Source organism: Physeter macrocephalus, chromosome 11, assembly GCF_002837175.3.
Source record: "Physeter macrocephalus isolate SW-GA chromosome 11, ASM283717v5, whole genome shotgun sequence".
NCBI lineage: Eukaryota > Metazoa > Chordata > Mammalia > Artiodactyla > Physeteridae > Physeter > Physeter macrocephalus.
Genome location: NC_041224.1, coordinates 63,952,772 through 63,978,397, shown reverse-complemented (window position 1 = coordinate 63,978,397; position 25,626 = coordinate 63,952,772). Strand labels below are relative to the sequence as shown.

Here is a 25,626-nt window from a genome sequence, read left to right as displayed (position 1 = left end):
CCTTTCCTCCCTCAGTTTCCCTCCCCCCTCCCCACTCTGCTCCCACGCTCGCCTCCTCCCCTTCACCCTTAATACTCGCTTCTCGTCTTCATCTCGTCCGTGTCCCCCTCATTCTGATGCTTTCTTTGTAACCTCTCCTTGAAACTCCTTCCGCTCCCCCGTCCCTCCTCCATTCGGATTCTGTCCCCTCCTCGTACCTACCCCCATTCATGCCCTGGCTTCCGCCCCTCCCCCTCCTCTCTGGTCACGTTCGCTCCACCGCATCCCTCTTCTTTGCAGCCTCCTTCTCGCCACCCGCGTCCTCGCCCCTCCCCCTCTGTTCTGGTCACGTCCGCCTGCTCTCCAGCCCCCGCCCCTCGGCCTCCCATCTCAGTCCTATCCCCTTCTCCATCGGAGTTCCCCAGTCTCGGGCTCTCCTGCGGCCCCGGTCCCGCGTGCCGGCGTCGCCGCCCGAAGTGCAGTGGTTTGCGGATGGGCGGGCTGGCTCGCGTGCGGCCGGGAGATGCAGCGGCGGCCCGGGGCGCAGCTAGAGGGTTACGTAACTCTTGGTCTTCCCCGCTGCAGAGGAAGAAAGGGTGGCTGCCCTGTGGTGGCGCGTTCCTGTTTTGTGCCGCCTCGAACACGATGGGGCGGCCGCAGGGCTGCTCTTGCCCCTAGGAGGTTACTGGGCTCCATCCCGCCAAGATGGGGCCGCACGTAGCGGCCCGGGACCCGCCCCTGCCGCTTCTCGCCCCGCGGGATCGCGGACCACTGACCTTAGGGCCCGTTACCGGCCAAGCACCATCTCTGGCCCGACAAGCCTCCGCATGCTGCTCAGAGGCCTCCTTGCGTTGGAGCCACTCACCTGGCTCCCCGCCTCTGCTTCACGTTACTTAACAGATGCGCCCGATTGTAGAGCTCAGAGGCCACGGGTTGGTGTGGGAGCAGGTTATGGGGAGAGTAGAAATACGTCAAGAGCTTGGTGCCACGTGCCTGCATTCACTCAATAAAAACTCGTGCGTAAAGAGCTGTTTTGGGGAGCGGCGTGGATACCAGGATGGCTAAAATGGTTATAGCCCACGGAACTCACCATCTAATTAGGGAAAGAACATGAAAGTTATCAGTGGTAAGTGCTGTGAGGAAGGTACACACTTCCTGCTGGGGGTTGAGGGGAGGAGGCCTCACACTGGGTTTGAAGAAGCAGGAAAGTACCTTCCAGTCTGAAGGTTATTTAAAGACCCGGTAATGGAAAGGCATCCCTTGGCTTCTTATCTGTGTCCTTGAAGCCCAGGACACTGAACCTCCTCTGCACAAATCAGCCTGATAGTTGAGGTCCGGGCATGATTGACAGAGGCATTGGGAAGTTGGAAACAGGCTTTTTATAGATCAGGTTTAACTCATTAACATACTGATATGAGTAATGGTGGGAGTTCAGCCTCAGGACCTCAGTTTCCCATGTGTAACTTGTAACATTTTTCCTCTTGATTGTTGAAAGGATTGGTCGATGTATACACCCCTACATGGATATATGTTGAATACTCAGTGCAGTGTCTAATCTCAGGTGAGATGCCTCCAAATGTATTCTTTTGGTCACTGGGCGCAATTACTTAAACCATAATTGAGCGCAAGGGCTCCTCTTCTGTCTGCCACCACCAAACACATACTCATAGTTAATCTTTGGGAATCAGGCTCTCTAAATAGCAGACGTCTCCTGGAAACCAGTCCCCTCGGGGTTCCTGGTACAGTATTTACAGAGTAACTAATAATGTTACTCTTCAACTCTCCACTTGCCACAGGGGCTCGTTGGTCCTCTAGACAAAGGAAGGCAGGAGGGGGATGATTTGCAGCCTTTGGTGTTTGGCTACAAGAGTAGAAACAAACTTGGAACCCCAAGACTGAAATCTTCACCTGTTCCATTCCCACCCACTCCTGGTAGGGTTCTGGGATTTGCTCAGCCAGCTGGTTAAGTGTGAGGTTAGGATTAGAGGCAAAGGACAGTAGCTCCTTGTTGGCCGTAATGAGGGTGTGGCCACTCCCTGGCGTAGAGAGGAGGGCCTAGGTCAGGACTCTGCAGCATTGTTAGCAAATAATTCGCCCTCAGGTTGCCTGAGGATGCTGTTGGGAATGCAGTGGGCTGTTCTGAGGGGAAGAGTATGTAACCCATCACCAGGTCTGTGTGTATAGGTGGGGGAGGCTTTGGGGAAGATGACTCAACCTTTGAATTTATCTGCTTTTAAGAGAACGCTCTTCATTGGGTGAGTGGGGAAACTGCATTGTGGTCTTGGCTGGCTTAAAAAGTCCCCTCTCCCCTTTCAGTGAGTCAAATAATGAAGCATGCATTTCCCCCAGTTAAAACTGTCTCAACTAAGTGACAAATGGTTGGTGGAGGTCCCCAGGCTCTCTATACTGCGCTTAGGTGCAGCATGGCAGAGCCTCGTGTCCAGGTGATACAGTCTGCACACCTATATTTCTGAGCCTTGTGCAGTGGGCATGGCAGCCATTTTGGGAATACGGGTTGTAGTGGACATGAATAACGATGACTTAAAGAATGTCCTTGAATTCATTTCTGAGTTACTGGACTTGAGCCTAAACATATGGACATTAGTCTTCTGTCCAGGGCAGCTGCTCTCACTTTAAGCACTGCATTAGAAGTAAATAATTTTAGTGTTGAATTCACAGTTTAGCCAAGAGCATTATTGGGTCTTTAAGAATTGCAGTCCCAGTGATTTGGCAAGTTTGGTAGCTGTTACTCCAGACAGAGCTAGCACCTTATGGGAGGTGCTTCTGTGCTTTGACTATTGTGACATTAATGTGGGGTCACAGGAAAAGCCATTTTATTTCTTAAAGCTGTTTATTAATGTTGAGGTAGTGGAAGAAATAAGGAAATGGTTGAGAGCAGGAAGGTAGAAAAAAAATGCAACTCTTGATTACAAACTTGCACTACAGGGGTTTTTATTTTTCTTCAGCTTTTATGAAGGCATGCCAGGGTGTGTTATTTTGGATAAGAGCTAAGACTGAGGTGAAGGTAGGGGGAAATGACTCATTTGACATTATCCTTATTTATGAATCATTCAAAATATCCACAGTCAAACCCCAGTTAACTGGTACACCGCAAGACTGAGTTGTCCATGGGAGCAGAGTTTTCTTGCAACCTTGTTGAGGATCTTGTGAAATATGTGATTTATTTCGTGAACGGTCTTGTAGGACCTTGAGTCATCACTTTAAGCATCAATTCTGATACAGATAGGAATAGAACTAAATAATGAAGACCTTTTTTTTTTTTTTTTTTTTTTTTGTAGGGGCGGGTGTGGGGCTTTGCACCCTCGGCAGTGAACGTGCCGAGTCTTAACCGCTGGACTGCCAGGGAATTCCCAGTGAAGACCGTTCGTAATACTACCATACTTCTGGGAACTTCCTTTTTTTTTTCTTCTTCTTCTTCTTTAACCACAAACCAGCCTTAGACTAGATAAATGAATAGGCTGATTATTTGGGACTTTGAAAAAGAAGCTGTTTTGGGAAGGTGAGCCAGGGTGGGTGGTCAGGCAGCCTCTGCTCTACCTTTTGGCCTCCTGCTATTACTGCTCAGCTTAGGAGGGGAGGTTGGCTGGGCCACCAAGTGGTGCAGCCCCGCCCTTGCAGCCGTTTTTCCTTCATTGGTTTGTGCTGGTCTGCACGTAGGAGGGAGAGCCAGCCTGCAGTACTTCTGGTGGCCTCTGCGACTCACCTCCCCCAGTTCTTTCTATAGGCAAAACTCCTGGGGAACTGTAAGCCTCTCTTTCCTGACACCAGCAAGCTGTGTTTGGAGGTCAGATAAGGGCTTTAGTGGGGGAGATGCCAAGACCAGATATGATAGGGCAGAAAGATTGCTGGTCATAGCATTTCAGAGTATGGACCAGCTCAGCTGATACAGTTTTAAAAAAAAAAAACAAATTCTCTGAAAGGAGTCCCAGCCCTTCCAAACATTTAATCAACCAACGGATAACATTTATTTAACTTTAGACAACTGGTATCACCCCTATCTCAGGTGATGAGTGCAAAATAATTACTCCGTCAGCTGAGTCAGTCATGGTATATGAGACAAAGTCGTACACGTTTTGGAGGAGTGCTGGAGTTTTGATCTAGTTGAGGCAGGGAAATAAAGACTTGGTAAACAAAACTATGGATATAACCACTTTGGAGAGTAATTCAGCACTATTTAGTAAAATAGAAAATAAACATACCCTGTGGCCCAGGAATTGATCTCTGGATATAGAAGCTCACACCTGCACAAGGAGACATGTACTAGGAGAGTTGTTATAGTATTGATTAATGAGGAAAAATAGGGTTTAATGGGGAAATGACCAGCCAGTAAGGGAATACATAAATAAATGGTCTAGTCATGCACTGGACTAGTATAGCAGTTCAAATGAATTAACTAGATCTGTGTACCAACTGGATAGATCTTAAAAGTGCTGGAAAAGCAAGTTGTTTGATGATGCCTTATAGTATATTACTTAGGGTACTTTAGGAGACAGCAATATCATAGGGTTCAGTATAGATACAGACACCCTTAAATGAACCAGAAGGATACAAAATTCATGACGCTGGTTGGGTATCAAAGTTCATAATGGGATGTGGAAGGGTTGGAGGGACCTGGGAATGGAGGAAAAATGACCTGTATATAATGATAAAATTTTTTTTTAAGTCTAAAGAAAATCTGGACTTTTAAAAAACTTTTGGCCGCACTTCACAGCTTGTTAGGCCGCACTGCACAGCTTGCGGGATCTTAGTTCCCCAACTAGGGATTGAACCCAGGCCCTCGGCAGTGAAAGTGCAGAGTGCTAACCACTGGACTGCCAGGGAATTCCCTGGATAAATATTAATAGTCATTTCTGGGTGGTAAAAATACAGATGTTAATATTTCTTTCTTTAGTTCAAAACAAAACAAAATAGAAGCAAACCTATGATGGTTACTGCAGGAAGACCAAGTATACTAACTAGGTCAGTGCTCTGGGAGAGTTGGCACTGCCCTTCCTCCTTTCATTCCCCCCTTCTTCTCCCTGCAGCTGCGATGCAGGGCAGCTCCTCCTTTAAATGCTGAGCCAGTGCCTCCCTTTGCTGAGGCCATCACCCATCCTGGTGTTGTACCTGAGTTGCAAAGGCCCTAAATCAGTGTCCCAGGTTCCTTGCTGCTTCCAGAGTGTAAATATCATGCCCTGAAGCATTGCCTCATAATTTTAAGCCTAGTAAGGAACACAACGCAGCAAAAGGTTCATCTAAACTTCCTCCTTCCGACTGAACCAGTTCTCTTCTCCGAGTATCTGCGATGAAATCCTCGGCATCTGAGATGGTAGAGGTTTCTCTTTCTGGACCTCCTGCCCTGGAGTTGAGTAGTCGTTTTGGGGGTAGGCTTATTTAGTATCAGCTTTTGTGCCCTATTGCACACTCGGATTTGAAATAGGACCTTGGGCTCCTGCTTATAATGTTTGTCACTTAGTTCTAGCCCTGAATAAAAGAGAAGGGAATTTTACTTGAACCTACAGGTGGGTTCATTTTGATTTGTGTAACCTGGTGACACCAGACTTTGCTTTCTGTTATGGGGCGTGCTGAGGGTAGAATGGACTTAATATAACTCCCATCTCTTAGCTAAAAACTGCTTGTTCTCGCCCCACTCCATATGCAGATACACTGTTGTCATTACTCTAACTGTATATGAGGATGAACAGCCATTCACTTCAGACCTTATTAGGTTCTGTGGCTGGCCCAGCACCCATTTTGATCTTCTTGCTACCATAGTCAGATTAGGGCCAGTCTTGGGAATTACATTTTTCTGCTCCATCTAGGAACAGAGCTCCTAGAGAGCAGGCTGGCCTGAATGCCTTGTCCAACATGTTGTGATGCAAACTTTCTAATGGATGTTGGTGTTCTGAAGACTTGGGAATCGGACCTTCATGCTGGCTTGGAGACTTAAGAGGTGAAGGTAGCAAATTGATGTCAGAGCGAGAAACACAATCATAGGTACCAGGTGCCATCATTATTGAGTTAGTCTGTATGGTGAGATTGGCATCAGAGCAAAAATTGGTGCAGGGAGCCTGGGCTGGTTAAATAAAGATTTTATGCAGATGCAGGCTCATAGGCCAGGCTGGTTTACTAGGGCAGAATGATGTGGGCTTTTGTGAAAGCTAGAATTGGTGGAGTGAAGCGTGATTCTTTCCCAGAACAACCTGCCAACAATACTGACACTAAGTGGTGTTGGGTATTTTTTCTTTTATGATTTTCACCCTCTGGTTTCTGAAGAGTGACCAAAGAATTGTGTCTGGCATAAACAAAACTATAGCTTTAAAGAGACAGGAGCCACTTGAGAAAGGCAAGTTGGGAGTAGGGGCCCCTGGAGCTGAGCTGTGACTGTGCCTGCTCTGTCCTTTCGGCCTCCACACACTAAGGCCTCTGATGGTGTCTCGTTTCTCACAGAGGAGAAATGGCTCTGGGAAGGTCCTACAGCAGGAGCTCAGGCCCAAGAATAAGGCTCCCATACCTGGCACAGTATTTGCCACCATCAGTGGCTATGCTGGGCTTCCACGGCTGGCTGGAGGTTGCCTCTGCATGTCTGTGCCTCCTGCAGAGGAGGATGCTGTAGTGAGTCAGACTGGCATGAGCTGGCCGCGTCTGCTGGCAGGCACTGTGCAGACAGCCAGCCTGAGGGAGGGCAGCTCTTCCCAGAGGCCCACCCTGAGAAACCACCGCTGAGGCTGCTGTCCAGGGTCTGGGGGAGAGTCCAGAGTGTGTTTTAGGTAGGATGGCAGCTTGTGTTCCGGAGAAGAGGCTCATTGGGCAGGAGAGCCCTGACCCTCCCTGCAAGGGAGGCTCGGGGGCAGAGCCTGAGGGGATAGAAAACCAGTTGGTGACCTGGGCATGAGACATGAAGTCCCTAGTTTGGTAGAGGGCTTTAAGGACGTGGTGAGATCTTGTAGGAATATGGACGGACTTGCTGACAAGCCAGCTCTTTTGGATTGCTGGTGTGTAAATGCACTCAAACAAAATTTCACTTGTTATTTTTGTACCTAGTAACCTGGGTAAGCAAAAGATCAGAGCTTGCAGACCTCAGATTTAATTTGAGATGGTGAAATAGGGTTAGTGTTTGAGCCCAGTATAATTGTATCTGCTAATAGCATCTCCTGTCCTTGAGGCAACCCTTCTGTACTAGAATATCCTTGTCACAAAGATTTTGCTCTGATGCTTGAGGACATACTAAACAGGAAAAGAATTTTGTTGGATTTGAGCATGTGACTAACAGGTTTTTTGGCATAGAATTGTCCTATGGATCATATTAACTTTTGTTTTTTGCACTTTGAGATTCTGAATAGATCAAGGTTGACTTTTTTTTTTTGGCTGTGCTGTGTGGCTTGCAGGATCTTAGTTCCCCACCCAGGGATTGAACCCAGGCCCCAGCAGTGAAACTGTCAAGTCGTAACCACTGGACCACCAGGGAATTCCCAAGGTTGACCTTCTTACGTCAGTGAAACTATCCTGCAGTGCATTTGTGATCTAGGACCTAAGATGCATTATCCCACCTCTACTGTGTTTAGAATATTCCTGAAGTGCCTAGAGCAGCAGTTGAATAATGGAACGGGGAGCTTCACATTTGTTTTAATTCCAACACTTTTACCAGGATGCTTTTAAATATATCATGTTCAGAAGAGGTACATTTGTAATTTTTCTTATTATGAAAATGTTTAGTATCAGTAAATTTTTTAGTACGGAGAAGAAAGAAATTTGCAATTTGCTGTAATCCTACCACCCAGATAACATGTTGATAATATTTTGTTAGATATCATTCCAGTCCTGTTATGTATGTTTAATTTATTGCCCCTTCCCGCACCCCCCAAAGAAAAGGGAGAGGGACCAGGTTCTTATATAGAATAGTGAAATGTTAGTAAACCAAGGTTTAAAGAGACTTTAAAGGAAGGCAGTCTTTGGGGTGTTAGGGGAGGGGATAAAGCATCGCAAAGAAGCCATTAAGAACTGTCTTACCTGCGAATTTTCTGTTATCAGTTTCTTGGTATTTTCTTGGGTGGCTTCTGTGTTTTCATTTATGACATAGCTGAATCTCTAGGAACAGCTACTACCTACTACTACCTGGATACCTGGTTCTTAAGGTAATTTCTCCATTACCCCAAAGAGCTTTAGGTGCACTCAGCTTTTACCTTAATCCTTGTACAGTTCTGCAGGGCAAGCCTTTCTCAGCTCCGAGCAGTCTGCAGGTGGGACCAAGGAGCCACCCTGAGCCAAAAAAAGAGCATTGTGTCACCGGAAGCCCAAGCCCAGAGAACACAAGGTGTGACAATAATCAGTGGCCCCAGCCGGGTCTTTGCAAGGAGACCCTAATGTCTCAGGTCTAGAGAAGATCAACTGATGATTTTTAAGAAGAGTCGGGTTAGTTACTTCAGCCTACTCCTTGAGATCACAATACAGTCCTCGGACTGGACGACTCCCTTCGCCTGGAGGCCACAGAAAGGCGTGTGTGTTCCAGTTGTCTTGGTGTGCCACCGGGCACCGTCTCTTCAGTAATGTTTAACAGCCAGACTCACCTAAGCCCAGGTGCTCTGGAGCTATATACACCCTACTTCAACCGTGAGTGCAGGTAAAGGGACCCTGGCTGCCCAGGCCGTGCTGTCAGGAATTCAAAAGTTCCTCAGATTTGGTGGGGAAAGGGACATAGGTATAACTTTGATTTTGAAAAAGAGACATTAAGATACTGTGAAACATCATTCAGTAAACAACTGGAGTAGCCGCAAGTACTTGGTACTAAGGGATACAAAACCAAATAGGTCACGAAACCAAATAGGTCACGGAGGAGAGGATGTTGTTTTCATTTTGGTACCTAGTATGTTGTAGGGAGTTAGGAAATACATACTGAAAGGAACAGTATATATGCCATGTGGAATAGTTAGCTGGTGTCTTATTTTCTCGTTTTTAAAGATTTAGTTTCTGTAGCTGGGGACTTGTAGCCATCAGTTTTCAATAGCTTACAGGAAATTCACTCACAACTGGTCGCAAAGCTTCTTGGGCTTTTCTGGACTTCTCGAGGGTGGCAGAGATGGGTTTAGATGCATGCTTTGTTCGAGCCACCCAGAGAGGCCACAGAATCGGGGATGGAGGAGGAGACAGAGTAAGGGTTACATGTATGGGATGCCTTGATTTGGAGCCCTGAGATTTAGGAGGCGGTAGGACAGGGCGAAAGAAGGGCTTGTTCCTGAGCCTGGGCTGAAGCACTTAGGCGAAGGATTTGAGAAGGAGTAACCCTTGGTCTGAAAACTTGAAGAAAGGAATGGCATTCTGATGAGGCATGTCGAGCTTCTGGCTCACATCCTTCCTTGATGGTTCTTGAAACACTGCCTGGAAGCTTCTCAAGTCTCTGTCTGTAATCAGCTAACTAACCGGCTGAGTGAGTTTAGTTGTAAAGTCAGTAATGAAGAAAAGCAAAGGTCGGGGGCAGTTGTGCCCTTGGTCAGGATTGTGACCTGGGCTGATTAATTACCTGGAACAGATGGTCTTTGTCACTGCGAGTGGTGTTCTTGTCAGTCTTAGAAAGGGAATCGGAATGGGATCGGGTGGTGCATTAGAAGATCACCTGGGGGAAGGATTTGACAAGCGTTAATTTCTTCATAGTGCAACTCTCCTGTTAATGTGATTTTAATAATTTTAGAACCAGACTAGTACCATTATGGTTATCCTTGGTTTGATGCAAATTGCTTTGCACGTCCTAAAGTCCTTCTGACCAAAAGTACCATATGTAATTTTTAGGTACAGATTCCTGGGATGAAAAGATTTTGCATTCAGGGTTCTGGTTGCACTTTGCTTCCTGTCCAGGGACTGGTTTTTATTGCTTGTCAATGGGCTGGGACCTACTCTCCAGCCTAGGATGAATTGAGTAATGGACTTACGTGGTCCTGTGGGTTAGTGAAAACCTAGGACTCCAGAACTAGGAGGACTACCTGGATAGTGGTTGTCTCTATGACCAGGAAAGTCACTTTGTGAGGATTGTTAAGAGGGAGTGTGGGTGCCCCTCCCCATAGCAGATGTTTGTAGCTTTGAGACAGCTTTTCATACAAAGATCTAGATTCACCAAGGTACTAAATTAGGGGTGAGTTTTTATATCCCTGGAAGATTGGTTGCAACTTCCTTTTGAGGAAGCTCCTGCAGTGCATGTAAAATGATGTTATTTTTATAGGATTAGCAGGGAAGCTGTTGAGGTAGATATTAGCCCAGTGTAAGGGAGGCGTGCTTACAGTGGATGCCTGGGACGTACACGTGTTGGGTACGTGGTTTTAACTTGTTCTTTGCGGTCTTTTCCACTTGCTTTACAATAACGTGAGCCTGTGGCCTGACTTGAGGAGCATCCACACAGCCAGAGCGTGGAGGGGCTCCCTGTGGCTTCTGAACAAAGCGTGCTTGTTGAGTTAATGTGTAAGCAGGAAACAGCTTCCTGTGCCAAGCTGTATATTATAGCCGCCTCAGGCTTCTCAAACTGATCACTCTCTCTTCAGCTCCCCTGGACCCAAGACCTCAGAAGCCATGTCGAAGCCCCATAGTGATGCCGGGACTGCCTTCATTCAGACCCAGCAGCTGCACGCGGCCATGGCTGACACGTTCCTGGAGCACATGTGCCGCCTGGACATTGACTCGCCGCCCATCACGGCCCGGAACACCGGCATCATCTGCACCATTGGTGAGTGGGGGGTGCCCCTTCCCCCCGAAACATGGGCTTCCTGAGACAGTGACCTTTCCTCTCCTGAAAAGACTAAATAAATGTGGCAGACCTGGGTACTGAGCAAGATGCTACAGAGATTCTTAAGAGAACTGGTCAGAGGAGTTTGCAATAAAGAATTCTTATGCTTTCTGCGTTCTGCTAAAGGTAAAATTTAGAGGGTATCTTCCTTAGCAGAGCGTCTCAGAGACCTAGGGAAGGGTCTTTTTGACATGCTCTGTACAACCAGAATTCTGTAGTTGGACATCTGGCTGGGTTTCAGGGAGAGCATAGAGGGCTGGCCAAGTCTTACCTAGGCTTTCCTAATTAGATGGAGCCTGTAGAATTTGAAGGAAATGGGAGATGTCCTTCTAAATCAAGAAAGTAGGCTAGCACAGTAATAGTCATGTGTATGTTTTTGAAAGAATTTTGAGTTATTTAGGGGAAAAAATTATCAAGAGTTCTTTAAATTGAAGCAAACTTAAAGTGTTATTCCTCCTTTGGATAATTAACACTTAATGACTTTAAAACTTTTTTTTTTTTTTTTTTAACTAGGCCCAGCTTCCCGGTCAGTGGAGACGCTGAAGGAGATGATTAAGTCTGGAATGAACGTGGCTCGTTTGAACTTTTCTCATGGAACTCATGAGGTGCGCCTCGGCTGGCTAGTTTGGCCACTGGGGCAGCTCGTAGGAAACGGGGTGGGGATGTCGTGTTCATTTAGCCAGGGTGGACTGGGCAAGAAAGTGTGGGTTTTACAGCCAATGGGAAAATTGTCTTCACCAGCCCATCCCTACTTTCTTTTCCCCATCTCCTGCCATCTCAAGTGGCCAGGTCTCCTCAAGCAGAGAAGACCTCCTTTGTAATTGGCCCTGGTTCTCCCCAACACCTGTGCTCCATTAGCCCTCACCAAGGAAAGTGTGCAAGGGTTCTCCTGGAAACTCCTCTAAGCCATGGAGCTTGACACTCCTGCCCCAGGGTTTCTGTAACAGCTCATAACTGCAGTGACGAACCAGTAAGTTACCCTGCAGGTTATTCTGGCCTAGTTTAGACCCAAGATAAACTGGGCAGGTCCAGGAGAAGGGTTTCCATTATTGCAAGTGAAGACTGGGTCTAATGCACTAACACTATCTGGCATATAATACCCTACCTGATCAGCATTGTGTTCCCAGCCTGTCCCTTCCCGGGGTTTTTGGTACATTAAAATAAAGTCAGCATATTTCCCCAACAGTCTGGTAGGAGTGTCTTAGTGCTGGGGCTGTTGATGAGCTGACCTGACTCATTGGCCCTTACCCAGGGACCAGGTGGCAGCTATTGGGAAGTGCTCCATTCGTGTTTCTGTTCCCAAGATCAGAACAAACTCATTTTGAGGAGTGTGGGACCTGCCTGAGGGACAGTGCCTAACCTTCAGGTTCAACCACAGGCCATGGGATTTCATCCTGGTATTAACAGAGGAGGAATGGGTGAGGCAAACTTTCCCTCCTCTTGACCTCTGTATTTCCTCTTCAGGTTAAAGAAAATGCTACCCTGTAAGGTCAGGAGGTGAGAGGTTGCCCTTTGGCATTTGAAAGTTGGTGTTCAGTTTCAGCTAAAAATAAAGCTTCAGGAAGTGCAGTCTAAGAGGTGAATTCCTCCTTTCTGGAAACATGAGAATCTTCATTGTAGGTTCTCTAACCCATGTTCCATAAACAGTCTATGGCCTGGCAGGTGTCCGGCCTCCAAATATCATGGGGGCCTGACCAAGTTTAGATGAACTGTGCTCAGCAGGCACCCTGGGCAGGTTAAGACATCCATGGATGGCATTCTGTAATTTTCCAAAGGCAGGGCGTCCTCGGCAGGAGTCACTAGGCATTCCTGCAAGTGTTAGCTTAGTCTGAAGAGAGAACTAAAGACATCACTGAAGGTCAGTTCACAACTGATCCCTACTGCTGGCCTGTGCCAGGGTCTCCTCTGTGCAGGGGGAGTAGCAGAAATAGATTTTAAGAAGTTGACCTTTAACTAGGCTTTATGGCCTCTTCCATCCAATAAAATAATACCACACAGCTCTGAAATGGCAAGGGCGAGTGGTATCTGCCCCTGCCGGAGCGGGCCTGGCTCAGAGATTTTGGTTTTTTTAAACTACAAGAGGCATTTGGAGATTATCTGTGCTTTAACTCGTCTTCCCAGATTAGAGTTGGGATTAAAAAACAAAACAAAACACCCAAGTCCCTCTTGTGGGTTTAATTTGAGGTTTTTGACCAGGATAAAATTGTGTGGTCCCTGGGATCAGGGTTTTGGAAACTGATCAGAAATTGTTCTACTGTTAATTATATTATGTAAACAGTCTTAGTTTGATGAGTGGCTGGGACTCGCTTTTCCAGCTCTTGACAATTTTAAATACTCTTCTAAGCAGAGCGTTGGAATTGCTTTTTCTCCCTCACTCTGACAGAAGGACATCCACATCCACACGTCTGCATCTGATCTTTTGGTTTTGTTGTTGTTGCATCTGATCTTTTGACAGCTTTGCCACAGTGTCTCTAGCCCCCACTTTTGGCAGTTCTCATGGGCAAGATGTGTTCTTACTGAATGTGTGGTTCTATAATGCCATGTCGGCCAGAAATACTGCCTTTTAAGCAACATACACTTAGAACCTTCCACAAGGACAGCGTTGACGGATGGAACGTGTTACCCCTCCCTTTCCACCTCCTGTTCTCAGGTGCTGCTCTCCTGGACAGAGGTGGTTGAAGGACGAGGCCCACAAAGTGCTGAGTTGGGAGCCTCTGTTACTAGCAATGCCATATTGATAGCACGAAGAACTTGACATCTTGGCTCTGAGTCCCTTTTTAGTCAAACAGGAATGGCAAATGGAAAAAGAGAAAGGGCTTCAGAGGCGAGATTGAAGCCAGGATTTGTTGCAAGTGAGAAATGGCAAAGGTCAGTTAGTTCAGAGAAAGGCGTATTCCCACCTTTCCCTGTTCCACTTCCGTTTCTAATCAGACTGCAGGAAGTGATTGTCAGAACCAGGCCTGCCTGACCTTAGCAGTGAGTTATTTAGCTTGGGCCACTGTTAGCTTAAGTAAATAACTGAGTTTGAATTGCAGTTGTAATCAGTAGAGGAAAAGCTCAGAATTACCAAATCTATCAGTCTGACATTGATGGCCAGATCAGTATTAGCCAGATACAAGTCCTAGGTTTTTTTACCCCAGTCGTCTGCTTTATTTGCTGAGGGTATTTGATGAATCCTAGAGGGGGGAAAAGGAGACAAGCCTCTTTTATGTTGACATGTCTTACCACCAAAACGTAAATATTCCAGAGTTCCTAAGATTTGCCCTTAGAGTGGGTGAGGGCTGTGGTACAAGTGGGTAGAGGCCAAGGAGGTTGAGGTAAGCCGGTAGAGGATGCTCGGGGAGCGGGCAACGTGAGGGTATATGCTGGAGGTGGAGGTCTAGAACACCCACAGCTCTTTCCTGAGTGATCAGCTTCAGTGCTGGTCCTAGATCCTAGTGTGTGGGAGGACGCTTATCCTCTCCCATCCTTTCCCCCAGTACCACAGAGAGACCATCAAGAACGTGCGTGAAGCCACAGAAAGCTTTGCTTCCGACCCCATTCTCTACCGGCCAGTGGCTGTGGCCCTGGACACTAAAGGACCTGAGATCCGAACCGGGCTCATCAAGGGCGTGAGTATCCTGGGGAGAAGCTGGAGGAAGGCGCACGGGACCCCAGAGACATCCTCAGCAGTCCTGGTTGGAAGCCACGTTTCTCAGAGTTTAGGTCTATAAATGAGTGTTTTATCCATCACTGTAAGAAGTCTTGATTTGATCTACTTCGCTAAGAAACAGTACCAGAAAGGAACCTCTTTTACACTCCAAACCTACTTCCAAGTCTCTCTAACTTGGGGGAGCAATTTCTTTGTCTGTTTTCCCCTATCATTAAATAGTATAACTAAAATATTCTAGGTTTCTCTTGGATTATTTCCTTGAAATATACCGAGTTAAGACTGATTATTTCTTTCCAAAGGAAAAGGCTTTATTGTTATTTGCAGCTGAGATTTGCTCCTTGTTCCCTGGAGGAAAGAGCTTGTCTTCTCCTGCTAGGAGGGCCCGGCTTCTTTGGACTTGTGGTTTACTGTCTTGTCTGCAGAGCGGCACCGCCGAGGTGGAGCTGAAGAAGGGAGCTGCACTCAAGATCACGCTGGATAATGCCTACATGGAAAAGTGTGACGAGAACACCCTGTGGCTGGACTACAAGAATATCTGCAAGGTGGTGGATGTAGGCAGCAAGATCTACGTGGATGACGGCCTTATTTCTCTGCTGGTGAAGCAGAAAGGTACATACGCAGGAGTCAGGGTCTAATTGTCTAAAACCAGCTCCCATCTCTAAGTTTCTCTGGCAGAAGATAGCTAGCTTATTTGGCTGGCAGTGAGCTTGAGTCTCTATTCTCAGAAATTCCTTTTATAATAAACTCCTAGCCTCAAAAACAGATTTCACTCCAACTTAATTGTACTCTTGGGGAGGAGATGAGAAGGTTTCTTTTTTTTTTTTGGCTTTGCGGTGCACCTTGTGGGATCTTAGTTCCCCAACCAGGGATCGAACTTGGGCTGTCTGCCGTGAAAGCGTGGAGTCCTAACCACTGGACCGCCAGAGAATTCCCGAGATTTCTTTTTTTACTCATCCTCACTACTTTAGGCTTTCTGCTTCCCTCCTCCTTCCCCTCAGTAGGATACATAGAGGGCTCCAGTGTGCCTGGGAATGAGAGCTAACATTTAAGTGCCAGGCACTATTCTGAGCATCTTACATGATAATTTGTTTGAATTTTGAAACCATCTTATGAGTAGATATTATTATCCCTATTTACCTGAGGCACAGAGCGGTTAATTGACTTGCCCATGGTTACACAGTTGGTGGAGTTGGGATGTGAACCCTGGCAGTGTGGCTCCAACACCCACCATGTGCTATTTCCCAGTTCTCTGTACAGGGGAGAGCCTGCTTCCCGGTGAGGACACTTTTGCCCCTGTGGCTCTGCCTCTCGTACTTACTCCACTTCACACAGGTCCTGACTTCCTGGTGACGGAGGTGGAGAATGGTGGCTCCTTGGGCAGCAAGAAAGGTGTGAACCTACCTGGGGCTGCTGTGGACCTGCCTGCCGTCTCAGAAAAGGACATCCAGGATCTGAAGTTTGGGGTAGAGCAGGATGTGGATATGGTGTTCGCGTCTTTCATCCGCAAGGCATCTGATGTCCATGCAGTCAGGAAGGTCCTCGGAGAGAAAGGAAAGAACATCAAGATAATCAGCAAAATCGAGAATCACGAGGGAGTTCGGAGGTAAGTCCACCCGACTGTCCCTTGCCTCCTTCAGCCCCAGCCCAGCTCTCTGAAGAGCACGGTATATCCTGTGAATACTTGGCTACCTGCCCATCAGAATGAGACTCTCAAGCTTATCTCAGACCCACTGAATCAGAATATCCTACGAGGGGGAGTGGAAGGCATTGGTATTTCAAAGAAAAAAAAAAAGCTTCCCAGGTGATTGGGGTGCCAGCATCTTGACGTTGTTCCATGAGCCCAGGGACCAGCATTGGGGAGGACAGGGTCACTGCTCCCAGGCTCAGGAGCCATTGTGCTGCGCTCCTGACACTGCCTGTGTTTGCTGGAATTGGGGACCACCAGGGGGGAAGACAGCAGGCTCTCAGTAAGGGACTCCCTCCCTTGGGAGCCCTGTGGAAGCTCAGGGCCTGGTGTTGACAGTGAAGCGTGTGGCCTCCTTGTTTTGCTTTAGAAAGCAGCCGGCTTGGTGATCGGGCCAGCTCTGGCATGGTATCTGCTTCTGAGGGGAAAGCATGCCGTCCTCCTCCAGGTCCACATTGTCCCAGCGCAGGTCCACCACCTCCCTAGTGCTCACCAGGTAGGGCTGTATGAGTAAGGCCAGCTGGGTGACATCTGTTCCTCTTTGGTTCCCTACTAGAACCCAGTGCTGCTGACACCCCACACCTACTTGTGGGGATTAGGTGTGTGCTTGGGAAGAGTGGGAGGAGCAGTCATCCTGTTGTGACCTTTCCATCCTTAGCTTTTTTTTTTTTTTTTTTTTTTTTTTTTTGCGGCACGCGGGCCTCTCACTGTTGTGGCCTCTCCCGTTGCCGGACGCGCAGGCTCAGCGGCCATAGCTCACGGGCCCAGCCGCTCCGCGGCATGTGGGATCTTCCCGGACCGGGGCACGAACCCGTGTCCCCTGCATCGGCAGGCGGACTCTCAACCACTGCGCCACCAGGGAAGCCCTCCATCCTTAGCTTTGTGTCAATGTCCTTTGTACCAGGAAGTTTGGGATCCTCCCTCTGCCATCCTGATAAGCCACGGGTGCTTGCTGACCTTGGCTCCAGGCCAGGCAAAGCCAAATTCTCATGCCTTCAGCAAGTTGGAGGGGGCCCCCTGAAGGAGCAGCCCTCAAGTGTTCTTGGCTGGGAGAGGCCAGGGACCTTTGTGTCAGGAGCAGTCAGCCGCCTTGGGTTCCCTTTCTGCCCTGGAAGTGCCGACTGGAATGAAGATGGTAGAGAGACACCTTAAGAGGGGCCTCATAAGATGCAGATGGAGAGGAAATGAGCCCATGGGACTTTAGAGGAGACCTCGTCCCCTCCTCTTTCCCCCATTGATGTGTCCATACTGGTGCCAGAGAAGCCCAACAAGCAGAACTGTTGGCCCCCTTTGGGGGACTGAAGTAGCTGGAGCACCCCACCACCTCCATGCATCCATCATGATGCCGTGGGTAGTTGTCCTGGTGCAGGGATGGCTAAGTCAGAGAATCCCAGGAAAACTTCCTTTGCGTCACCTTACTTGTGGCCCCTGTTCCATATAACCTCTCTCTCTTTCCAACTTTCCTGTCAGGTTTGATGAGATCCTGGAAGCCAGTGATGGGATCATGGTGGCACGTGGTGATCTAGGTATTGAGATTCCTGCAGAGAAGGTCTTTCTTGCTCAGAAGATGATGATTGGGCGGTGCAACCGAGCTGGGAAGCCTGTCATCTGTGCCACGCAAGTATGTGCCTCTTCCCGAGTTTGTATCCTTGCACAGGGAAGCTTTGGAGGCTACCTGGTCTCTTCCCATGGACCCTGCCCCATGTCACAGACAGACAGACAGACACACACGTATCCTCCTCCTACCCCACCACCCCTCCCCTGCCCCCATGCAGCTACACAGAGCTGTACTCTGTGCACATACACATGATCCTGGGGGTCAGTTTGTGTCTGAAGACAGCCCAGGCCACGTCTCACAAATACCCTGTCCCCTTCCCAGATGCTGGAGAGCATGATCAAGAAGCCTCGTCCCACCCGGGCTGAGGGCAGTGACGTGGCCAATGCAGTCTTGGATGGAGCCGACTGCATCATGCTGTCTGGAGAGACAGCCAAAGGGGACTATCCGCTGGAAGCTGTGCGCATGCAACACCTGGTGAGTTCTCGGGGCCTGCCCATCGCCCTGGCTGGGGCTGGGATGGAGGCGAGCTCTGGCACAGAGCGACACCTTTTAGGCTTCTGCGCCCACGATCTTTTATTACCCTCCAAGTCACAAGCAGAGTGAGGAGGTGTGTGCTGGGGGCGTGGAGGTGTCTTGTTTTTTTTTCTGTTCTGCCTTCCTGCCCACACCCGTCTCCTAGTTCCTTTTGTTCTGGAGGCGGTCTCCTTCATCAGCCATAGCACAGTTCACTCCTGTCTGCAGGATTGTAAATCCTTCCCTTGGCTCAAGTACTGGGATATCTGTACCTCTTCCTCTGGACAGCCTAGAGGACCTGAGTACCTCTGCCCTGTTCTGGAAAAGGCCAAGAGCTCCTGCTCCCAGCTGTCCTGTTTGGCTTCCATTTTGATTCCCCACCTGTCCCCAGCCAGGTGCCTCCCCGACGGGGGCCTCTGGGCCTGCACTGGAGGCTGTTGCCTGCACTGACTTGGCTGCAGGCTGGCCTTGCATGGAGCCTGCAGCAGCGCCTGCTTTGCTGAGCTGTTGCACTCGCCCTAGACTAAAAAGTGGGGTTTAAGTGATGGGTGACAGGCCCACAAATAGAAACAGGTGGAAGGCTGGCTGATCCTGCCTGGCCCTGGGGTGAGAGCGTCTGGAGGAGCCCTGGAGGCCACTCCTCTTTCTCCTGTGGGAGCTAGCTTTTCAAGGGTCTCTCGCTCTGCCATGTCCCACAGCCTGGCTGCTCCTGCTCTAGAGCTTACTGAAGAGTTAACACAGGGATGGGTCATCAGGCCTGGGAAAACGGGTGTTGCAAATGAACTTTCGCAACAGTCCTAGGTCGCTGTTGATAATGTATAGCTCAGTGAACTTGCCTCCTACCCTGAAATGGTGTTTCTTTAACCTTCCTATTCGCTTTCCAGCCAACAAAGGACCCCAAGCCCTTTGTGTGACACCCCCTCCCCTGCATTCCCCCAAATTTAAAACAATCCCCCCAAAAAGAACGTCTGGACTAGATAATTGTCCTTTCCTCCTTCATTTTCTATGTGATTATTAGGCTTAGATGGCTTCCAGAGAAGACATGAGAGTTATAGTAAATACTTTTTCAGGGATGAAACAAGACATCTTGACTACGGGTGTCGTCTGGTCTGTCCTTGGCACCCTGGGTGGATTTGCCCATAATGAAATTGGTAAAGACCAATCCCTGTCCCTGGGACAGCTGTGTTTCCTGGCTGATATGCCACCCTCTGTGTGTGACATGATTGCTGTCACAGATGCTCATGCACTCTGGGCTCACGGTCATTCTCACAACTGCCCCAGTGGTGAGTGCTTCCTCTCTCCTGGGGGACAGTAGACCTTGAACCTCTCCCCTCTAGAGTGGCTGCCATTGTGTTTATGGCTCTCCACATATCATCCCTTCTCTGTAACGGCCTTGCTTAGTTGTGTGGCCCCATTGCCTCTGAGATGCGAGAGTGACCTTGACCTGATTCATGAAACCACATAGACTGTAGGGACTTTCATGTCTCTACCAAATTTAACCTCTCAAGGCCTTATTTATGAAATGAATTAGATGGGATATGTTTAATTATAGCCTTAGTGTTAAATTTCACTACTATTATTAAATGTCTGTTAAGTCCTTGTGTAGATTGATGTAATCTCCATAACCTCAGTGAGATAGATGTCACCCCATTTTATAGATGAGGGTACATGGTAGTAGGACTTGAGTTTGGACCCAGATCTACTGACTCCGAAGCCAGTGTTCTCTCCTGCAACATGGTACTTCGTCTAGCAGGAGATCAAGACAGGTATCCATGTAGGGCCTGTACTGGGGTCACAGTCTAAGAACCAGACTCTGGGCTCTGAACCCATGTCTGTTTTTCCATACCCCAATCTTTCCTTTGAACAGACAGACACCTTAGAACTGCAAGACTGGGATTGCATGGCACTGCTCAGGAGATAAGTTACGGGGTCTGGGCCAGTTGGTACAGGCCTCCTGTCCATGTCACCAGTTAACACTGGCCAATAGCTTCCCGTCTTACCTGTCCACTGCTTTCTCCTTTATCTCACTGATGCAGTTGATGTCCCTTAACTAAGGGCTAGGCAGTACCAGGTATGGTTCTCTTTCCTGTTCCATGTTTCCTGTCCTTTTGGGCTGCATGCATTCCATTCTTGCAGGAAGAAAACCTTTAACCTAGCAAATTCTGCCACTCATCTTCTTATCCTGTCAAATTAATGAGGTGGTATTACTGATTCTTCCCTCACCCATCATTCTCTAAGATGCTGGTAATTGCATTATAACCCTTTAAAGCTTAAATTTTCTTCCTAATTCTTGGTGTTATCTGAGCAGGTGGTCTGTTAATAACTCAGTGGCTTTCTCATAGGTGTTTTAATCATTTGATTTAATCAAATGTCTTGTTAAACTTACCTGCGTGTTTCCACAGGCACCTGTCTCTTCACATGGCTGTTCCACCTGACCTCAAAGCTCGCCAATTTTCCACCTGCCTGCTTAGAACGCGGTCAAGCCGCGTGACCTTGGCTTTGTCTGACCTCAGTTTTCCAGCACTGCTCAGTGTGCTTGCACGGCATGCCATTGGACAGGCTGGTAGCATCCCTGTGTCCGAAGCCAAGCAAGCACTCCATGTGTGCATGGAGGCCAGGCATGAAGCCTGGTAGTAACCACCAGACAGCCATGTGAGGAGGGAGGCCTGTTCCTTCCTGTGAGCTGTGTCATGAGGCAGTGTGGTCAAGTCCTGTCAGGGAGCTGTGTAGGCCCGGGAGCCCCGGGGGCCCAGCCTCTGCATGTTTCCATGCCCAGGCACTAGAGCCTGCCACCATATTGTCTCCCTCCACCTCCACCGCCAATCAAAAAGTCCTTCCAAAATCAATAGATCCTTCCAGAACGGAAGAGCAATTTCCCCTCGGTTGGAGGGGAAGCAGTAGCAGTTGATGTTTGAAATCCTCCACACACATCCCTAAGTGGGCTTTCATCACCCTGCCTCTTTGCATCTGTCTGAAGGACAGACTTAGCCAATTAACCTAAGGTACCTTCCCCTCTTCCTTGCCTCCCCTCCCCCTAAACCTTACAGATAGCTCGTGAGGCTGAGGCAGCCATGTTCCACCTCAAGCTGTTTGAAGAACTTGCGCGAGCCTCAAGTCGCTCCACAGACCTCATGGAAGCCATGGCCATGGGCAGCGTGGAGGCTTCTTATAAGTGTTTAGCGGCAGCTTTGATAGTTCTGACGGAGTCTGGCAGGTAGGGCCCCGAGGGCAGGTAACGTCCAGCCGCTCTAAAAGCCAGGGCCCAGCCATGCACCTGGGGCCCGCACTCAGGACCTCTCCTCTCACCTGCAGGAAGCTAGCCAGGGAGTCAGGGCAGACCAGGACCGCAGGGTCCTTCAGCTCGGCAGGCACAGCGACGTCACAGGCGCCTGGTGTAGGGCTGGTTCCTGCGAGTCTTGATCTCGCTTAGCTCAGAACCTCCAGCAATTGGGCTCTTCTTGGCCTCTGCACCCAGGGACATGCTCTTCACCAGCTGTCTGTGCGACTCTTCCCCTCCCTCTCCCGTGTGACACGGCTCTGACAAAGCTCTGTCCCCCTCTCGTCCCTCTGGACCGATGTTGCCCCTCCGTAGATTGCCCGTGAGGCAGAGGCTGCCATCTACCATTTGCAATTATTTGAGGAACTCCGCCGCCTGTCGCCCATTACCAGTGACCCCACCGAAGCCGCCGCCGTGGGTGCCGTGGAGGCGTCCTTCAAGTGCTGCAGTGGGGCCATAATCGTCCTCACCAAGTCTGGCAGGTAGGAGGTGGCAGCGGCTCCCTGGGAACGCCCAGCTCGGCGGCACCTTTCCTTGGGGGTCCTGGGAGCAGTGCACTAAACGGTGCTCAGATGGCACCAAGCCAAGGTAAGACCCCTCAGCCTGTGCCCGGGACCCTGCAGGGACGGAGCTCCCCTGGCCCCCTGGCCAGGCTCTGGAAGCGAGCAGAGCCCCTGCCCTGGGCCTGAAGGACAGGATCCCAGGCAGCATTCCTAGGCGTGTCAGACCATTTGGGTCCAAAGCAAGTTTATACCCTCACAATGAACTAGAGACTTAATCACATAGACAGATAGACTGATGACAAATGGTTGATATTTGAAAGCTGTTTTTCTCAAAAAGTAAAGGATAACCAGTTTTGCTTATTCTAGTTGCTATGTGCTCTTCAAAAAGTTCAGTGTGGAAAATTAGTGCTGTTTGCTGACATGCTATTTGGTTGGTGCACCCGTCCCATCGGTCTTTGAGTCCCAAAGACAAGTGGGTTGCTGCCCAGGAAAGGTCACCGTGGTGTGTTGCTGGCACTTGGGCCGTGCAGCCAGGCTAAGGCCTCTGCTTCGCCTCAGGCTCGGGGTCCCTTCCAGATCACTGGGCTGTCATCCTTCCTTCCCTCCCTGGGTCCGGGGTGTGCTCCTCCTCCACAGGGTAGCTAGGGTTTCCTGGACGAGGCAGGTGGAGAAGAGCAGACAGGCAGCCCCACGCACCAAGGAGCAGCAGGTGGGACTGCCTTTAGGACCAGGACACATTATGTGTGCAGATTCCCTCCCTCAGCAGAGGGCTCAGGATGAAAAGCTCCCACCATTTGGGTTGACCTTTGTGAAAAAGTCCAGCCTTTGCTACTTGGCTATTTTTAGCTCCAGGCTTCTGGGATTTCACTCTCAGCGAGTCCTGACTTCAGCGCTTGCTGCCCTCTGAAAGCCTTGTATGGAGGCTAGGCCTTAACGCAGGGCGCCTTCTGCTGTGGCATGGCTTAAGTTTCCCTGACACCTGTTGAATGTCCTCATAGCTTGCCTTCCAGGCCCCAGTTTCCCCTTCAGGCCCCTCCACTTCCCGAGGCACATCTGCAGCCACACGTGTACAGTGTCAGTGCTGAAGGAAGCACCTGGCGCTGGGGCTGTACAGGGGTCCCCTCCCCTCCAGAGGAGCCTTCACAGGCAGAGCTTCCCCCCACTGACACTCCCATCCCCTGGTCTTGCCTCCTGGGTGGCACCTATATTTCTAAGCCTCACTTAGATATTCAGGTTTGACTGTGGGGCTCTACAGCCCAGTTGCTGGGACTGTTTCAGGGACCCGGGGGGTCACGTGGAGTCAGGAGAGGGCACAGCAATAGGGAAGACTTGCGTTGTAGATTCCAAGGGGGACTGGTGGGCTCTGCTCCTGTTTTCTTGCAAATGTCAAGAGTCAGGTGCTGTTCCCATGTTGCTTGGCTTGTAGCTGCTGCCAAGTATGGGCCATGTGGGGTAAGTGGGGGAAACTGACCTTGCTGGGTCGGCATGATCCTGGGGCTCTGGCCTGTTGGGAGGGGGGTAGGGCAGATGGGTAGCATAGCTATGAAGAAGAGTTTTGTGCTGTGGAAGATACAGGATGATGAGCCGCCCCAGTCTTGGCAGCAGATGATGAAATGGCCAGAGAGCCTCAGGCTGGCATAGGGAGTTGGATTAGAGGGTGAGTTGTTGCTGAAGGCCCTGAGGAGCTTCCTGGGGACCCTGTTTAACAGTCTTGTCTGCTTGTACCCCATCTCAGGTCTGCACATCAGGTGTCCAGATATCGCCCCCGGGCCCCCATCATTGCTGTGACCCGGAATCACCAGACAGCTCGCCAGGCCCACCTGTACCGCGGCATCTTCCCTGTGGTGTGTAAGGACCCAGTGCAGGAGGCCTGGGCTGAGGACGTGGACCTCCGGGTGAACTTGGCCATGAATGTTGGTGCGTGGCTGGGAGCAAGGGCTAGAGGTGGTGGAGGGGTGGAGAAGGTGCCTGAGCACTGGTCTCTCTGAGACCCTATAGAAAGGGGAACATGTTGGCCTTTGGGTACAAGAGCCCTAGCTGTCCTCACTGGGAATGTTCTCTGAATCCTTCATCCCATTCCCTGGAGTCCTGGGCTGAGCCCAGGAGGGAAGAGGGGCCTCTGAGTTGTGGGGCTGAGCACCCCAGGTTCTCTCCTCACTCTCTTCCAGTCTGGGATCCAAAGCAAAGGATCCTCCATAATCGGGGTTTTCCATTCTTTGGCATCTGCTCATTGAGGTTTTTCATAAAATTAGCCAGAGCCTCCTACACTTGGGGCCAGCACATGTACAAATTATGTATTCATATGGCCTTTGTCCCAGTATAAGAGTAGGATGTCATGTGATGAGAGGAAGCAGCTAGCTGTGACCTTGGGCTGGGCTCTCCACCCTCTGGAGTAGATAATGAATGACGTCCAAAGGTCCCTGCCAACTCTGCCATCTTTGCCATATGGATATATCAAGGCTTCCCTCATCCCCTTTGCCTGGGCTGTGAGGCTAGCGCCACCTTGTGGTGTAAGGGAGTAAAGGCCTGTCATCCATGCTTAGCTTCCTCCGACTGTGGGGCAGTCTCCCAGGTGCATACCTTCTTGGCTTGATTCTTCACTCACCAGCCCCTCTTCTATTCCTCCAGGCAAGGCCCGAGGCTTCTTCAAGAAGGGAGATGTGGTCATTGTGCTGACCGGGTGGCGCCCTGGTTCTGGCTTCACCAACACCATGCGTGTCGTTCCTGTGCCGTGATGGGCCCCGGATCCCCTCCTCCAGCCCCTGCCCCATCCCCCTTCCCCAACCCACCCATTAGGCCAGCAATGCTTGTAGTGCTCACTTGGGGCTGTGGTGGGGCACTGGTGGGCTGGGATGCCAGGGAAGAAGATTAACGTCTCTGTGAAACACGGCTGTTTCTAAGACCCTGCTTGGGTGGGGTAGTTCAGAGCTGGGCCATCCATCATGTGGCCCCATCCGAGCAAGGGACGAAGGAGGGGTGCAGGCAGGACTGGAGGCCCCAGAGCTTCACACAGAGGGCAACAGCTCCTGCTTTTCTCTTCCTTTGTGTACTCGATTCAGTTCCTGTAGAAAATGGATACCCAGAGAACTGCCAGCCCTGGCGTGGGATCAGGAGATAGTCGGCTAAGAGTAGGGGCCTTAGGGAATGGGGCAGAGGTTCCAGTTTAAGCAGACTCTGGCCCTGGCCCTTACTTGCTTCTCCAGCCCCCTCAGCCTCCCTCACTCCCACCTTGTGCACTGTGCACTTCTGTTCCTTCACTCCACTCGACTGTTGCTGCAGACAAACACTCAACCCTCCACCTTCCATTTCCCCCACTACTGCAGCCGCCTCCAGGCCTGTTGCTATAGAGCCTACCTGTATGTCAATAAACAACAGCTGAAGCACCTGTTTCCTCTCTTTTTTGATGGCGGGGGCGGGTGGTTGAACCCTGCCCTCCGAGTAGGGTGAAAATGGCAAGAGCCCTGTGGCTCCTGGTGAGTACTCCTGTGTAACAACTCAGGTCACCTGCCATCCTGTCCCCTGGGGTGCAGAGGTGCTGGGGAAGCAGTTGCTGACTGTCTTGAGAATACAGTTTACCCTTTTCAGCACCCTGGGGTCTAAAAGCTCCTGCAGCTGGGGAACTTTTAACAGTTCATTTGTACCAAAGATTGGAGAAGGCAGCAACAAGGCCCCCTGCCTCCTGCTCATGGGTA

The 25,626-nt window shown here is 49.8% G+C and overlaps 1 protein-coding gene across 8 annotated transcripts in view; it reads left to right on the top strand.

Moving 5' to 3' along the window:
* PKM (pyruvate kinase M1/2) overlaps positions 1 to 25,319 on the top strand; it is a 25,937-nt gene extending 618 nt beyond the window's left edge. Inside the window, exons 1-12 of one of the 8 annotated variants that reach the window (XM_055088085.1) lie at positions 1,526 to 1,540; positions 8,179 to 8,293; positions 10,506 to 10,687; positions 11,261 to 11,352; positions 14,227 to 14,358; positions 14,822 to 15,008; positions 15,732 to 16,002; positions 17,554 to 17,704; positions 17,963 to 18,115; positions 21,747 to 21,913; positions 23,670 to 23,851; positions 24,563 to 25,319. In XM_055088085.1, the coding sequence (XP_054944060.1) occupies positions 10,534 to 10,687; positions 11,261 to 11,352; positions 14,227 to 14,358; positions 14,822 to 15,008; positions 15,732 to 16,002; positions 17,554 to 17,704; positions 17,963 to 18,115; positions 21,747 to 21,913; positions 23,670 to 23,851; positions 24,563 to 24,669 (1,596 nt within the window). In that variant the 5' untranslated portion in view covers positions 1,526 to 1,540; positions 8,179 to 8,293; positions 10,506 to 10,533 and the 3' untranslated portion in view covers positions 24,670 to 25,319. Of the gene's footprint in view, positions 1 to 1,474; positions 1,541 to 8,178; positions 8,294 to 8,330; positions 8,600 to 10,505; positions 10,688 to 11,260; positions 11,353 to 14,226; positions 14,359 to 14,821; positions 15,009 to 15,731; positions 16,003 to 17,553; positions 17,705 to 17,962; positions 18,116 to 21,201; positions 21,369 to 21,746; positions 21,914 to 23,669; positions 23,852 to 24,562 lie in introns of those variants that run through there. The other 7 variants (XM_055088084.1, XM_007118391.4, XM_028495020.2 and 4 more) reach the window with 7 other exon arrangements.
* The last annotated feature ends 307 nt before the right edge of the window (positions 25,320 to 25,626 follow it).